This window comes from Bos indicus, chromosome 18 (genome assembly GCF_029378745.1).
Source record: "Bos indicus isolate NIAB-ARS_2022 breed Sahiwal x Tharparkar chromosome 18, NIAB-ARS_B.indTharparkar_mat_pri_1.0, whole genome shotgun sequence".
NCBI lineage: Eukaryota > Metazoa > Chordata > Mammalia > Artiodactyla > Bovidae > Bos > Bos indicus.
In genome coordinates this window covers 61,622,187-61,638,308 of record NC_091777.1, presented here as the reverse complement: position 1 = coordinate 61,638,308, position 16,122 = coordinate 61,622,187, and the positions used below count along the sequence as shown (strand labels likewise).

General features: G+C 43.0%; 1 protein-coding gene across 6 annotated transcripts in view; it reads right to left on the bottom strand.

The window, feature by feature from the left end:
• Window positions 1-4,243: 4,243 nt before the first annotated feature.
• LOC139177195 (cationic amino acid transporter 3-like) overlaps window positions 4,244-16,122 on the bottom strand; it is a 45,956-nt gene continuing 34,077 nt past the window's right edge. For 5 of the 6 annotated variants that reach the window (XM_070771670.1, XM_070771667.1, XM_070771673.1 and 2 more), the window contains 5 exons: window positions 6,095-6,294; window positions 5,730-5,896; window positions 5,350-5,458; window positions 4,701-5,187; window positions 4,244-4,494 (listed from right to left, as the gene is read on the bottom strand). In XM_070771670.1, the coding sequence (XP_070627771.1) occupies window positions 5,090-5,187; window positions 5,350-5,458; window positions 5,730-5,896; window positions 6,095-6,294 (574 nt within the window). In that variant the 3' untranslated portion in view covers window positions 4,244-4,494; window positions 4,701-5,089. The remainder of the gene's footprint in view (window positions 4,495-4,700; window positions 5,188-5,349; window positions 5,459-5,729; window positions 5,897-6,094; window positions 6,295-16,122) is intronic. The other variant, XM_070771669.1, reaches the window with a different exon arrangement.

Sequence of the window (16,122 nt, the reverse complement as noted above, 5' to 3'; positions counted from 1 at the left end):
TGCTGTGTCCCTGGCAGTGTATTGATTAATATAATTGGTGTAAGTAGTAGCTTTAATGTTTGTAACCTGGGACCCTTGAGTTAATTCTTTTTCTTGTTATAGCCCACCACACCTGTGCTCTGTAGGAATGCAACTTTATCTAATGCTTTTGGAGGGTGGCTCCTGACCAATCACCTTTAGAGAAAAATAAGTTTTCTGAAGAAAAGGTCTTAAAATGTTAACAGGCCTCCGGGCCAGAAGATGATGCAAATCACCTAAGCTTTTGCATATGATAAGTTTGCAGGAAGAAAGCCTGGCTTTTTGCATGACTCTACCCCTTCCCCCATTATCCTCTATGCATAACTTAAGGTATAAAAACTACTTTGGAAAATAAAGTGTGGGCCTTGTTCACCGAAACTTGGTCTCCCCATGTCGTTCTTTTTCTTACCTTCTGGCTGAATTATTCAGCCTCTTTTCTCCACTGAATTTCCTCACTGAGTTATCCTTATTTCAGCCTCTTTTCTTCACTGAATTTTCCTACTGAGCTATCCTCATTCTATTACTCTTTATATCCTTAATTAACGTTTAATTAAGCAATTGTTTCCTGATCCTCACCGACGCCGTCTCTCCTTCGAATACCCTGGATCAGCCAGGGCTGGACACCGGCAGACCACCAAGTTAGCAAGCAGGGACCGAAGTGACATGAGATCCATCAGATCACTGAAATGGAAGAGTAACGCCAAGACCCCTAGAAGGAGGGCATAAACAAGGTGGGGGGATGGAGTGAGAAACAGCTGGAAATATGCAAGCCAAGAAAGATAATCCAAAGGGGGTGGGTTTTGTTTATCTACCTTCAAGGTTTCCAGAAATCATGATGATCCTGATGCGGGTACATGTACGGGTGTTGATCTGGGCAAGGATTCAGAAAAGGAGCCCGTCCTCTGCCATTGTGTAGATCAACCAAGACATGGCAAACATGGGGTGTTCTGGAGGTTGCAAAAGAAAACAGAGGAGTGAGAACGTGCAGAAGCAGGAGAGACCAGGGCATCCACTCCCTCGTCTACATGGGGTAAGGTGTCTTTCTCTCTTGTCTCTCAATCCCAATGGCTGGGATACCCAAGCATCTGACAGTCAACGAGGAGAAAGCCATGCCACTGACCTGGATGAAAGAGCACAGAGGATGCCAACAGCCATGGCATATCTGGCAGGGCCCCACCCAACATGGAGAAAAGCCTGTAGAAAGGGGCTGTCAGGGTGAATTTGGTAGTAGGGCACCATGAGGGTGAGAGCTGCTGAGACACCAAAGTACGCCACAAAGCAGATCAAGACTGAGACCATGATGCTGATGGGATGGACCGCTGGGGATTTGGGGCTTTTTCCCCTGCAGGACTGGAGGAAATACTGGGTCAGGAAACACACCAGAGTGAAAGCACAAAATCCCCTTTACTGTTAAACCTCCAAAAGAAACCCCTATGCCCAAGGGCAGCCCAATCCGTGCCCACACCCTGGATGGGACACAGGGTGACCATGTTACCTGTAGTGACAGTGGAATCAAAACCAATAGACATGTGGAAACATAAAGCTGCTCCTCGGAGAATCCCATCAAGGCCAAAAGGCACAAACCCTCCAGAACCCAGAGGGTTGAAGTTATCATGAGAGAAGCAAGAAAGAAGGTGGGTGAGGTGTGTTTGGCCATGTATACTGGATTCCTCCCTTAATATGACAAGTCCTGGGCCCCAGAACCTCCTTAACCTGCACCCATTAGGCCAGGTTTCCTTAGGTTAGTTTCTCAGTTGTGTCAGACTTCAAACTCATGAACTGTAGCCCAACAGGATCCTCTGTGCATGGGATCTTTCAGGCAAGAATACTAGAGTGGGGTGCCATTCCCTTCTCCAGGAGATCAGGAAGACCCATGAATTGAACCCTGGTCTCCTGCATTGCTGGAGAAGGCAATGGCACCCCACTCCAGTACTCTTGCCTGGAAAATCCTATGCACAGAGCCTGGTGGGCTGCAGTCCATGGGGTCGCACAGAGTCAGACATGACTGAAGCAACTTAACAGCAGCAGCAGCTCCTGCATTGCAGGCGCATTCTTTACTGTCTGAGCCACCAGGGAAGCCAGAGATCTCTTCAAGCCCCACATTCCCACCTTCAACATCTGGAAGTTCTCGTTTCACATACTGTTGAAGCCTAGCTTGGAGAATTTTGAGCGTTACTTTGCTAGCGTGTGAGATGAGTGTAATTGTGCAGTAGTTTGAACATTCCTTGGAAATGCCTTTCTTTGATATTGGAATGAAAACTGATCTTTTCCAGTCCTGTGGTCACTGCTGAGTTTTCCAAATTTGCTGGCATACTAAGTGCAGCACATTCACAGCTGTGATTAAGACTATCCCCAAGAAAAGAAAATGCAAAAAGGTTGTCTGAGGAGGCCTTAGAAATAAGTTAGAAAAGAAGAGAAAGGCAAAGGAGAAAAGGAAAGATAATATCCATCTGAATGCAGAGTTCCAAAGAATAGCAAGGAGCGATTAGAAAGCCTTCCTAAGTGATCAATGCAACAAAAAAAAAAAGAAAAAAAAAGGAAGAAGAAGAAGAAGAAGAAAACAATAGAATGGGAAAGACTAGAGATCTCTCCAAGAAAACTAGAGATACCAAGGGAACATTTCATGCAAACATGGGTGGGCACAATAAAGGACAGACACAGTATGAAACTAACAGAAGCAGAAGATATTACAAAGAGGTGACAAGAATACACAGAAGAACTGCACAAAAAAAGATCTTCATGACCCAGATAACCACGATGGTGTGATCACTCACCTAGAGCCAGACATCCTGGAGTGTGAAGTGAAGTGGGCCTTAGGAAGCAGCACTACGAACAAGGCTAGTGGAGGTGATGGAATTCCAGCTGAGCTTTTCTCCTCCACCAGTTCCTGGAAATTACCCTTCTCCTCTCTGTCTTGATGAATGTGACCACTCCGAATACTCCATTTAAGTGGAATCAAAGAATATTTGTCCTTTCCTTCTGGTTTATTTCACTTAGAGAATGAGTTCATGAGGTTCCTTCATGTTGTAGTATGTGTCAGAATCCCCTTCCTTTTTAATGATAAATAATACTCTATTATTTGTGCCTGCCACATCGGTTCATCTATTTCTCAGTCAGTGGGCACTTGGATTGCTCTCATGCTTTAGTTATTGTGAATAACGCTGCTATGAACATGAGCGTACAAATATCTCTTCCAGGGTGTGCTTTCAATTCCTCTGGGTATATCATCAGAGGTAGAATTGCTGGACCATGGGTTTCTAAGGTTTTTATCTGTTGGTGATTGATGAATGGAGAAAATGTTCAAATATTGAGAGGAGGTCAATTTGGCTTATACATGGATCAGCCTGAACTTTATGTGAACCAAGGTGCATTGTCCAACCCTTACAGCTCATCTACTTTAACCCCTGGGGTAAAGAAGATCTATTTTGAGGATAAGGATGAGTAACTCCCTTCTCATGGGCTTCCCAGGTGGCTCAGTGGTAAAGAATCCGCCTGCCAAGCAGAAGACACCAGTTTGATCCTTGGGTCAGGAAGATCCCCTGGACGAGGATATGGCAACCCACTCCAGTATTCCTGCCTGGAGAATCCCATGGACAGGGGACCATGGCAGGCTACAGTCCATGGGGTCACAAAGGGTGAGACTTGACTTTGTAAACACACACACCACTAAGACAGGCTTACTGATTGATTCTGAAAGAATTGAGAGAATTCTGGCTTTTTCAATTCTAAGAATAAAGAAATCTCTCAGGGGGTTTCCGACTAAGTGGCCATGAATTTGAACAAACTCCAGGAGATAGTGAAGGACAGGGAAGCCTGACGTGCTGCAGTCCATGAGGTCGCAAAGAGTCTGACATGACTTGGCAATTGAACAACAACAACACGATTCTACAGAAATTCGGTACCTAGTTTTTTCCACATTGTCCAATCTCTCTGTGCCTTAATAACCTCTACCCAATCAGACCCATTGAACAAATGACAAAAGCTGTAAAGCTATAAATGCTTTAAAATATGCGATAGACCAGGCTCCAGCATTAGGCCATCCTAACTATAAATTACCATTTTCACTCTTTGCTCTTGAAGATAGAAGATTCCCCCTGAGCATATTAACTCAGAGACATGGTAACCCATGTGGACCCATTGGCTATTCTGCACCCGGAGTTAGATTTGTAACCAAATGCAGGTTCAGCCACTTGCTGCTCAACTGCCAATAAATCATGGGGCAAGCTTTCATTGAGAAGAAAGATGCTTTATTCCGAAAAGCCAGTGATCTGAGGAAAAAAGTGGACTTGCATCCATGAGAGTTCTGCTCAGCCATGACCATCTTTAAAGGGAAACAATCTCAGTTAATCATTAAGGGAGGAAGTCACGGTCATTTTTCCATTGCTGCAAGCCTGCTGACTTCCTCTTTTCTTCAGGACACTGTGTTGCTCGAGTGACCCACCTGCAATCGGAGATTCTCTTGCTTGTGTGGTCCACCTGCATTTTAATAAGGGGAAGCGAGGGGAGGAAGTCAGTCATTCTTAAACCAATTTTTTTTTTTTGGCTACACCATTGGGCATGCAGTGCATTGTTCCCCAACCAGGGGTTGAACCCATGCCCTCTGCACTGGGAGCGTGGAGTCTTAGCCACTGGACTGCCAGGGAAGTCCCTGGAGTATAACTCTTCATATAATTCATCCTCACCTGAGTTTCCTTCCAATGGGGCAGTCTCTGTGTTCTTGTTAGAAATAAGTACAAGAAAGTGTTTCTAATGTGCCCATAATAATTTATTTCTTCTTCTAGTTGCTGCTTACATTGTGGTACTTTGTTTGTGAAAATTCATCTTGCTGCACACTTATGAAGTATGCACTTACAAGTATGTATAGTATGCTTTTAAAAGTTTACCGAAAATTGCACAATGGTCCAGTCACTTTCTCCACAAGCAACAAATACAGGCTTTAGATGCCTCCACCTTCACACTCCACCGAGGCTCACAGTGTCCCTTGCACCAGCAGATCCTCCAGGGCATGGAGGGATTCCAGGCAGCATCTACCTCCTGTGGTTAAGATGACTCAGCACCAGGGATGTTTTTGTCAAGAGTCTGGGAGGTGGAGGCTGGTGGCAGGTGGCTGTTGATGATTGTTCCCTGCCAGGCTGTGTCGGATCCCATATCCAAAGTATATGAGAAATCCTAGTAGGGAAATGAGATGATAAGAAGGAAATGCAGGCGGTCACCTCATTTACAAATGCCCAGTAGACCTTCTATGGCATCTGATACAGTATGGGGAGAAATCGTAGGAAGATGCTGGGTTCAGTCATTGAAGAAACCTCTTTATTCCAGAAAGCAACTTACCAAAGGCATTCCAGATGCCAAACAGGGCCCAGGTCCCAGAGGTCGTCTGCATCATCAGGTAAACATTCACGAAGATGCTGACCAGTGGGAGGAGAGGCAGAGCAGGGACCTGTGGGCAGAGTCAGTTCATCATTGAACACAGTTCAGATGTCTGAAAGGGAGACCCTACCCCACGTGGGTGGGAGACTCCTGTCCTCCTCAGGCTTTGCATTCAGTGCTTACTGAGACTGTGTATGCAAAGCCCCGAGTGTGGATCAGGGAAGAGTCCATTGGTTTCAGTAACTCCCCTCATTCCCTGTACAGGAAAGGATATTTTGCCATCAAAGGACACAGACTTCATTCACCAAAGGTGGACACTTTGGACATATGAGCTCACTTACTTTGAATGGAAGAGGAGACGGGTCCTGGGGCTGCCTCCAGATGATGACCGTGATCCCAGTGGTGAGCAGCAGCAGCAGCACAGCCACTGTTGTGAGCACGGGGTCTCCAGAGAACACCTGGCTGGGCCACTGGACCAGGATCAGGCTCAGGATGGTCAGCAGAAGAACTGCAAGAATCAAGGAGGAGAAGAACAGGCTGGACCCAGAAAACAAAGACGTCAGGACCTCGGGTAACATCCCTCCCTGAAACCACCAATATCAGGAAAGGCCATCATATCTTCTAGACTCTTCCACTGACAAAATACACACACTCACTCCGTCCTGTCAAGTTCAAAATATGACCAAAGAGACTTCCCAGTGCTCACCAAGCAGGAAGGCACATCCATAGACAATCTGGGCAGATTTCTGGGTGGGGGTGGTGCTGACAGGCAACCACAGACTCTTTAGAGTCTTTGAGCTTCCTGCTTCAGGTTCAGAGTCCAAAGGATTTTCCTTGACTAGAGGCATCATCTGAATTTTGTCTTCAATTTTCTCATTCTTGCTTAAATTGCAGTCTGGCTGGTACCTGAATTCGAGATATTATAGGAATATTAACAGCAGTCCCTACTCATTCAAAAACAGGCATCCTAATGCACCACTTTCCTGCCTTAGACAGAGCAGGAGTTTAGAAGGCCAAAGGAGGTGGCTGGTCGGGGCTGGAGGGCGGGGGCGGGGGATGAGGCCAAGATGGCAGAGGAATAGGATGGGGAGACCACTTTCTCTGCCACAAATTCACTGAAAGAACATTTGAATGCTGAGCACACTCCACAAAACAAATTCTGAACGCTGGCAGAGGACATCAGCCACCCAGAAAGGCAGCCCATTGTCTTCAAAGGGAAGTAGGACCAAATATAAAAGATAAAAAGAGAGACAAAATAGTTAGGGACAGAGATCTGCCCCAGGAAGGGATTCTTAAAAGAGAAGTTTCCAAACACCAGGAAACCCTCTCACCGGTGGGTCTGTGGGGGAGGTTTGGAATCTCAGAGGGCAACAAAACCTAAAGGAAAAATAAATAAAACCCACATGTTATGTCCCTAATGGCAACTCCCAGCGGAGTAGTACCCCAGATGCTTTCCTCCGCCACCAGCGAGGGGCGGGGGGAGGGGGGTGTGTGTGGCAGTGAATGGGGAGGAGCAGGCTGCATTGTTTAGGGTAAGGACCAGGCCTGAATGCCTTGAGGGCAATCGGAGGGAGCTAACATGAGATACTAACATAAACTGTGGGATAGCCAGAGAGAGAGAGAGGGAAAAAGGGATAGAGAGAGAATATCCTGCGAAAAGCCCGAATCTAAGGCCTGCTCACAGAACAAAGGACTGAACGAATACCAGAGGAGAGCTAGCTGGCTGCGGATCCAGCCATCCCCAGCTGGAGGCAGGTGGGGGGCAGCCAGAGCCGGAAAGAGGCAATCTCAGCCCCAGAGAGGGCATTCCCTACCAAACTGCGAAAAGGCTTCCAGTTTCTAACCAAGACTTCCTGAGATTCTCCGAGGTTAACATCCACCAGGAGGGTTGCAGCCAGAGATCAGCTCCCCAGAAAAGACACACCGCACACCGGAGACGGCCGTGCCCCAGAAACAGAGAAGCTAGGACCTGGGAGGTGATAAGATGCACCACACCTTAGGAGAGTGCGCTCGCCAAGCACCTGGTCACCTGAGCTGCTCGGATCGCGGATGGGCACAAAACGCGGGCCCAACCAAGTCTGTGCCTTTATGGAGTACCCGAGAAGCTGAACCTGAGCAGCTTAGACCTGGGAAGTGCATGCAATCCAGGGCCCGCTCCCTGCACAGCAACCTAAAGCCTGAGCAGTGTAGACTGGGAAAGCACACACGCCGTGAGCAGGGGCAAACCCAGTGTGGCTGAGACACTCTGAGCACTTCCCACACAGGCCAGGGATATTTGTTTGCAGTGTTCCTCCCTCCCCACAGCACGACTGAACAAGTGAGCCTAAACAAGAGACCACCTTCGCCCCCTTGTGTCAGGTCAGAAATTACACACTGAAGAGACCTGCAAACACAAGAAGCCAAATAAACACAGGGAACCGCTTTGGAAGTGACAGGTGCAACAGATTAAAATCCCTGTAGTTAACACCGACTACACTGGAAGGGGCCTATACATCTTGAGAAGTATAAGCTGGAACAAGGAACTATCTGGAACTGAACTGACCCCACACTGCCCGCAACAGCTCCAGAGAAACTCCAACATATATTTTTACTATTACTATTATCATTTTTTTAATTAAATTTTTTTCATTTTTTAAATTCCTCTATTACTCCTTTAATTTTTATTTTTATAAGCAACTATTACATTGCAAAAAAAAGACCCTATTTTTAAAGCAAACTTCATATATATTTCTCATACATTTTGTGGTTTTTAAAAAATAATACTGTATTTTTGAGAGTCTAACCTCTACTCTAGCTTTTTAATCTTTGCTTTATGGTATTTGTTATCAATTTTGTACATTTAAGAATCCAATATTCAGTAAAGATTTTTACTCAGGAGTGTGATTACTGGCTTGATCACTCTCTTCCCATTTTGACTCTCCTTTTTCTAGCCCAGGTCACCTCTATCTCCTCTCTCCCGTTTCTCTCCTCACACGAACTCTGTAAATCTCTGTGTGTGTTCCAGGCTGTTGAGAACACTTAGGGAACAGAATACGGCCTAGATCTATCTCTCTCCTTTTGATTCCCCCCTTTCTCCTCCTGCTCACCTCTATTTCCTTCCTCCCTCTCCTCTTCTTTATGTAACTCCATGAACCTCTCTGAGGGTTGGAGACTGTGGAGAGCACATCAGATCAATCAGTCGCTCAGTCATGTCTGACTCTTTGCGACCCCATGAATCACAGCATGCCAGGCCTCCCTGTCCATCACCAACTCCCGGAGTTCAGTCAGACTCACGTCCATCAAGTCAGTGATGCCATCCAGCCATCTCATCCTCTGTCGTCCCCTTCTCCTCCTGCCCCCAATCCCTCCCAGCATCAGAGTCTTTTCCAATGAGTCAACTCTTTACATGAGGTGGCCAAAGTACTGGAGTTTCAGCTTTAGCATCATTCCTTCCAAAGAAATCCCAGGGCTCATCTCCTTCAGAATGGACTGGTTGGATCTCCTTGCAGTCCAAGGGACTCTCATGAGTCTTCTCCAATACCACACTTCAAAAGCATCAATTCTTTTGCGCTCAGCTTTCTTCACAGTCCAACTCTCACATCCATACATGACCACAGGAAAAACCATAGCCTTGACTAGACGGACCTTTGTTGACAAAGTAATGTCTCTGCTTTTGAATATGCTATCTAGGTTGGTCATAACTTTCTTTCCAAGGAGTAAGCGTCTTTTAATTTCATGGCTGCAGTCACCATCTGTAGTGATTTTGGAACCCAGAAAAATAAAGTCTGACACTGTTTTCACTGTTTCCCCATCTATTTCCCATGAAGTGATGGGACCGGATGCCATGATCTTCGTTTTCTGAATGTTGAGCTTTAAGCCAACTTTTTCACTCTCCGCTTTCACTTTCATCAAGAGGCTTTTTAGTTCCTCTTCACTTTCTGCCATAACGGTGGTGTCATCTGCATATCTGAGATTATTGATATTTCTCCCAGCAATCTTGATTCCAGCTTGTTTTCTTCCAGTCCAGCGTTTCTCATGATGTACTCTGCATATAAGTTAAATAAACAGGGTGACAATATACAGCCTTGACGAACTCCTTTTCATATTTGGAACCAGTCTGTTGTTCCATGTCCAGTTCTAACTGTTGCTTCCTGACCTGCATACAGATTTCTCAAGAGGCAGGTCAGGTGGTCTGGTATTCCCATCTCTTTCAGAATTTTCCAGTTTATTCTGATGCACACAGTCAAAGGCTTTGGCATAGTCAATAAATCAGAAATAAATGCTTTTCTGGAACTCTCTTGCTTTTTCCATGATCCAGCGGATGTTGCCAATTTCATCTCTGGTTCCTCTGCCTTTCCTAAAACCAGCTTGAACATCAGGAAGTTCACGATTCACACATTGCTGAAGCCTGGCTTGGAGGATTTTGAGCATTATTTTACTAGCATGCGAGATGAGTGCAATTGTGCGGTAGTTTGAGCATTCTTTGGCATTGCCTTTCTTTGGAATTGGAATGAAAACTGAGCATTTCCAATCCTGTGGCCACTGCTGAGTTTTCCAAATGTGCTGGCATATTGCATGCAGCACTTTCACAGCATCATCTTTCAGGATTTGGAATAGCTCAACTAGAATTCCATTATCTCCACTAGCTTTGTTCTTAGTGATGCTTCCTAAGACCCACTTGACTTCACATTCCAGGAATGTGGAGAGCACATAGGGAATTGATACTGGCTAGATAGCTCTCTCCCCTTCTGATTCCCCCTCTTCTCCTTCTTGTCACCTCTATCTCCTTCCTCCCTCTTCTCTTCTCTGTGTAACTCTGTGAACCTCTCTGAGGGTTCCAGACTGTGGAGAACACATAGGGAATTGTTTACTGGCTAGCTTGCTCTCTCCCCTTTTGATTCCCCCTCTTCTCCTCCTGGTCACCTCTATCTCCGTCCTCCCTCTTCTCTTCTCCATGTAACTCTGTGAACCTCTCTGGGTATCCCTCACTGTGGAGAATCTTTTCACCATTAACCTAGAAGTTTTATCATCAGTGCTGTATGGATGGAGAAGTCTTGAGGCTACTGTAAGAATAAGACTGAAAACCAGAGGCAGGAGGCTTAAGCCCCAAACCTGAGAACACCAGAGAACTCCTGACTCCAGGGAACATTCATTGGTAAGAGATCATCCAAAAGCCTCCATACCTACACTGAAACCAAGCACCACCCAAGAGCCAAAAAGTTCCAGATCATACATACCATGCATATTCTCCAGCAATGCAGAAACATAGCCCTGAGCATAGGTGCACAGGCTGCCCAAAGTCACACCAAACACATAGACATCTCAAAACTCACTACTGGACACTTCATTACACTCCAGACAGAAGAAATCCAGCTCCACCCACCAGAACACCGACACAAGCTTCCCTAACCAGGAAACCTTGACAAGCTGCCCGTCCAACCCTACCCACAGAGAGGAACCTCCACAATAAAGGAGAACAACAAACTGCCAGAATACAGAAAGGCCACCCCAAACACAGCAATCTAAATAAGATGAAAAGGCAGAGAATACTCAGCAGGTAGAGGAACATGATTAAAGCCCACCAAACCAAACCAAAGAGGAGGAAATAGGGAGTCTACCTGAAAAAGAATTCAGAAAAGTGATAGTGAAAATGAACCAAAATCCTGAAAACAAAATGGTGTTACAGATAAGTAGCCTGGAGACAGGATTGAGAAGATGCAAGAAATGTTTAACAAGAAACTAAAAGAAATATAAGAGTCAATCAATAATGAATAATGCAATAAATGAGATTAAAAACAACTCTGGAGGGAACCAACAGTAGTTTAACCGAGGCAGAAGATAGGATAAGTGAGGTAGAAGATGGAATGGTAGAAATAAATGAAGCACAGAGGAAAAAAGAATTAAAAGAAATGAGGACAACCTCAGGGACCTCTGGGGCAATGTGAAAGTCCCCAACAGTCGAATGATGGGAGTCCCAGAAGAAGAAGACAAAAAGAAAGGCCGTGAGAAAATACTTAAAGAGATAATAGTTGAAAACGTCCCTAAAATGGAGAAAGAAGTAGTCACCCAAGTCCAAGAAACCCAGAGAGTCTCAAAGAGGATAAACCCAAGGTGAAACACCCCAAGACACATACTAATCAAATTAACAAAGATCAAACACAAAAAATAAATATCAAAAGCAGTAAGGAAAAAACAACAAATAACACACAAGGGGATTCCCATAACAATAACGGCTGATCTTTCAATAGAAACTCTTCAGGCCAGAAGGGAATGGCAGAGCATACTTAAACTGATGAAAGAGAAAAACCTACAACCCAGATGACTGTACCCAGCAAGGATCTCATTCAAATATGAAGGAAAAATCAAAAGCTTTACACACAAGCAAAAGCTGAGAAATTCAGCACCACCAAACCAGCTCTTCAACAAATGCTAAAGGATCTTCTCTAGACAGGAAACACAGAAACGGTTTATAAACTCAAACCCAAAACAACAAAGTAAATGGCAACGGGATCATACTTATCAATAATTACCCTAAATGTAAATGGGTTGAATGCCCCAGCCAAAAGACAAAGACTGGCTGAATGGATACAAAAAGAAGACCCCTATATATGCTGTCTACAATAGACGCACCTAAAAACAAGGGACACATACAGGCTGAAAGCGAAGGGCTGGAAAAAGATATTTCACGTAAATGGAAACCAACAACAACAAAAAGCAGGAGTAGTGATATTCACATCAGATAAAAAAGACTTTAAAAAAGGCTGTGAAAAGAGACAAAGAAGGACACTACATAATGATCAAAGGGTCAATGCAAGAAGAAGATATAACAATTATAAATATATATGCATCCAACATAGGCTCACCGCAATATGTAATGCAAATGCTAACAAGCATGAAAGGGGAAATTAACACTAACACAATAATAGTGGGAGGCCTTAATACCCCACTCACACCTATGGATAGATCAACTAAACAGAAAATTAACAAGGAAACACAGACTTAAATAACACAATGGACTAGTTAGGCCTAATTGATATCTATAGGACATTTCACCCCAAAACAATGAATTTCACCCTTTTCTCAAGTTCACACGGAACCTTCTTGAGGATAGATCACATCCTGGGCCATAAATCTAGCCCTGGTAAATTCAAAAAAATTGAAATCATTCTATGCATCTTTTCTGACCACAATACAGTAAGATTAGATGTCAATTACAGGAAAAAAATTTTTTTTAATTCCAACATACAGAGGCTAAACAATACACTTCTGAATAACCAAAAAATCATAGAAAAAAATAAAAAAGAAATCAAATATGCATAGAAATGAATGAAAATGAAATCACAACAACCCCAAACCTATGGGACACTGTAAAAGCAGTGCTAAGGGGAAGGGTCATAGCAAGACAGGCTCACCTCAAGACACAAGAAAAAAGTCAAATAAATAACCTAACTCTACACCTAAAGCAACTAGAAAAGGAAGAAATTAAGAACTCCAGGGTTAGTAGAATGAAAGACATCTTAAAAATTAGGGCAGAAATAAATGCAAAAGAAACAAAGGAGATCATAGCCAAAATCAATAAAGCTAAAAGCTGCTTCTTTGAGAAGATAAATAACATTGACAAAATATTAGCCAGACTCATCAAGAAACAAAGAGAGAAGAATCAAATCAACACAATTAGAAATGAAAATGGAGAAATCGCTACAGACAATACAGAAATATAAAGGATCATAAGAGACTACTATCAGCAATTATATGCCAATAAGATGGACAGCATGGAAGAAATGGGCAAATTCTTAGAAAAGTATAACTTTCCAAAAGTGAACCAGAAAGAAATAGAAAATCTTAACAGACTCATCACAAGCACGGAAATAGAAACTATAATCAGAAATCTTCCAGCAAACAAAAGCCCAGATGGCTTCACAGCTGAATTCTACCAAAAATTTAAAGAAGAGCTAACACCTATCCTTGGAGAAGGCAATGGCACCCCACTCCAGTACTCTTGCCTGGAAAATCCCGTGGACGGAGAAGCTTGGTAGGCTGAAGTCCATGGGGTTGCTAAGAGTCGGGGACGACCAAGCGACTTCACTTTCACTTTTCACTTTCATTCATTGAAGAAGGAAATGGCAACCCACTCCAGAATTCTTGCCTGGAGAATCCCAGGGACAGAGGAGCCTAGTGGGCTGTCGTCTATGGGTCGCACAGAGTTGGACACGACTGAAGCAACTTAGCAGCAGCAGAAGCAGCAGCAACACCTATCCTACTCAAACTCTTCCAGAAAATTGCAGAGGAAGGTAAACTGCCAAAGTCATTCTATGAGGCCAACATCACCCTAATACCAAAACCAGACAAAGATGCCACAAAAAAAGAAAACTGCAGGCTAATATCACTGATTAATATAGATGTAAAAATCCTTAACAAAATGCTAGCAAACAGAATCTAACAACATATTTAAAAGATCATACACCATGACCAAGTGGGCTTTATACCAAGAATGCAAGCATTCTTTAATATCCACAAATCAATCAATGAAATACACCACATTACAAATTAAAAGATAAAAACCATATGATTCTCTCAACAGATGCAGAGAAAGCCTTTGACAAAATTCAACATCCATTTATGATTAAAAAAAAAACAAAAAAAAAAAACTCTCCAGAAAACAGGAAGAGAAGGTGCATACCTCAACATAATAAAAGGTATATATGACAAACCCAAAGCAAACATTATCCTCAATGGGGAAAAATTAAAAGCATTTCCCCTAAAGTCAGGAACATGGCAAGGGTGCCCATTCTCACCACTACTATTCAACATAGTTTTGGAAGTTTTGGCCAAGGCAATTAGAGCAGAAAAAGAAATAAAAGAAATCCAGATTGGAAAAGAAGAATTAAAACTCTCACTGTTTGCAGATGACATGATCCTCCACATAGAAAACCCTAAAGACTCTACCAGAAAATTACTGGAGCTAATCAATGACTATAGTAAAGTTGCAGGATATAAAATTAACACACAGAAATCCCTTGCATTCCTATACACTAACAATGAGAAAACAGAAAGAGAAATTAAGGAAACAATTCCATTCACCATTGCAACGAAAAGAATAAAATACTTAGGAATGTATCTACCTAAAGAAACAAAAGACCTATATATAGAAAACTATAAAACACCAATGAAAGAAATCAAAGAGGACATAAATAGATGGAAAAATATACCATGTTCATAGACTGCAAGAATAAATATAGTGAAAATGAGTATACTACACAAAGCAATCTATAGATTCAATGCAATCCCTATCAAGCTACCAACAGTTATTTCACAGAACTAGAACAAATAATTTCACAATTTTTTGGAAATACAAAAACCTCGAATAGCCAAAGCCATCCTCAGAAAGAACAGAACTGGAGGAATCAACCTGCCTGACATCAGACTATACTACAAAGCTACAGTCATCAAGACAGTATGGTACTGGCACAAAGACAGAAATATAGATCAATGGAACAAAATGGAAAGCCCGGAGATAAATCCACACACCTATGGACAGCTTATCTTTGACAAAGGAGGCAAGAATATACAATGGAGGAAATATGATCTCTTTAACAAGTGGTGCTGGGAAAACTGGTCAACCACTAGTAAAAGAATGAAATTAATGGCTGAGTAATACTCCATTGTGTATATGTACCACAGCTTTCTTATCCATTCCTCTGCTGATGGGCATCTAAGTTGCTTCCATGTCCTGGCTATTAAAACAGTGCTGCGATGAACATTGGGGTACACGTGTCTCTTTCCCTTCTGGTTTCCACAGTGTGTATGCCCAGCAGTGGGATTGCTGGATCATAAGGCAGTTCTATTTCCAGTTTTTTAAGGAATCTCCACACTGTTCTCCATAGTGGCTGTACTAGTTTGCATTCCCACCAACAGTGTAAGAGGGTTCCCTTTTCTCCACACCCTCTCCAGCATTTATTGCTTGTAGAATTTTGGATAGCAGCCATTCTGACTGGCATAAAAAGAATACATTTGAATCAGTTCTAATGAGGTGGATGAAACTGGAACCTATTATACAGAGTGAAGTAAGCCAGAAAGAAAAACATCAATACAGTATACTAACGCATATATATGGAATTTAGAAAGATGGTAACAATAACCCTGTGTACGAGACAGCAAAAGAGACACTGATGTATATATCAGTCTTATGGACTCTGTGGGAGAGGGAGAGGGTGGGGAGATTTGGTAGAATGGCATTGAAACATGTAGAATATCATGTATGAAACGAGTCGCCAGTCCAGGTTCGATGCACGATACTGGATGCTTGGGGCTGGTGCACTGGGACGACCCAGAGGGAGGGTATGGGGAGGGAGGAAGGTTCAGGATGGGGAACACAGGTATACCTGTGGTGGATTCATTTCGATATTTGGCAAAACTAATACAATATTGTAAAGTTTAAAAATAAAATAAAATTTTAAAAAAATAATGAAATTAGAACACTTTCTAAGACCATACACAAAAATAAACTCAAAATGGATTAAAGATCTAAATGTAAGACTAGAAAATATAAAACTCCTAGAGGAAAACTTAGGCAAAACACTCTCCGACATAAATCACAGCAGGATCCTCTATGACCCACCTCCCAAAGTAATGGAAATAAAAGGAAACATAAACAAATGAAACCTAATTAAACTGAAAAGTTTTTGCACAACAAAGGAAACCATAAGCAAGGTGAAAGACAGCTTTCAGAATTGAGGAAAAGAATAGCAAACGAAG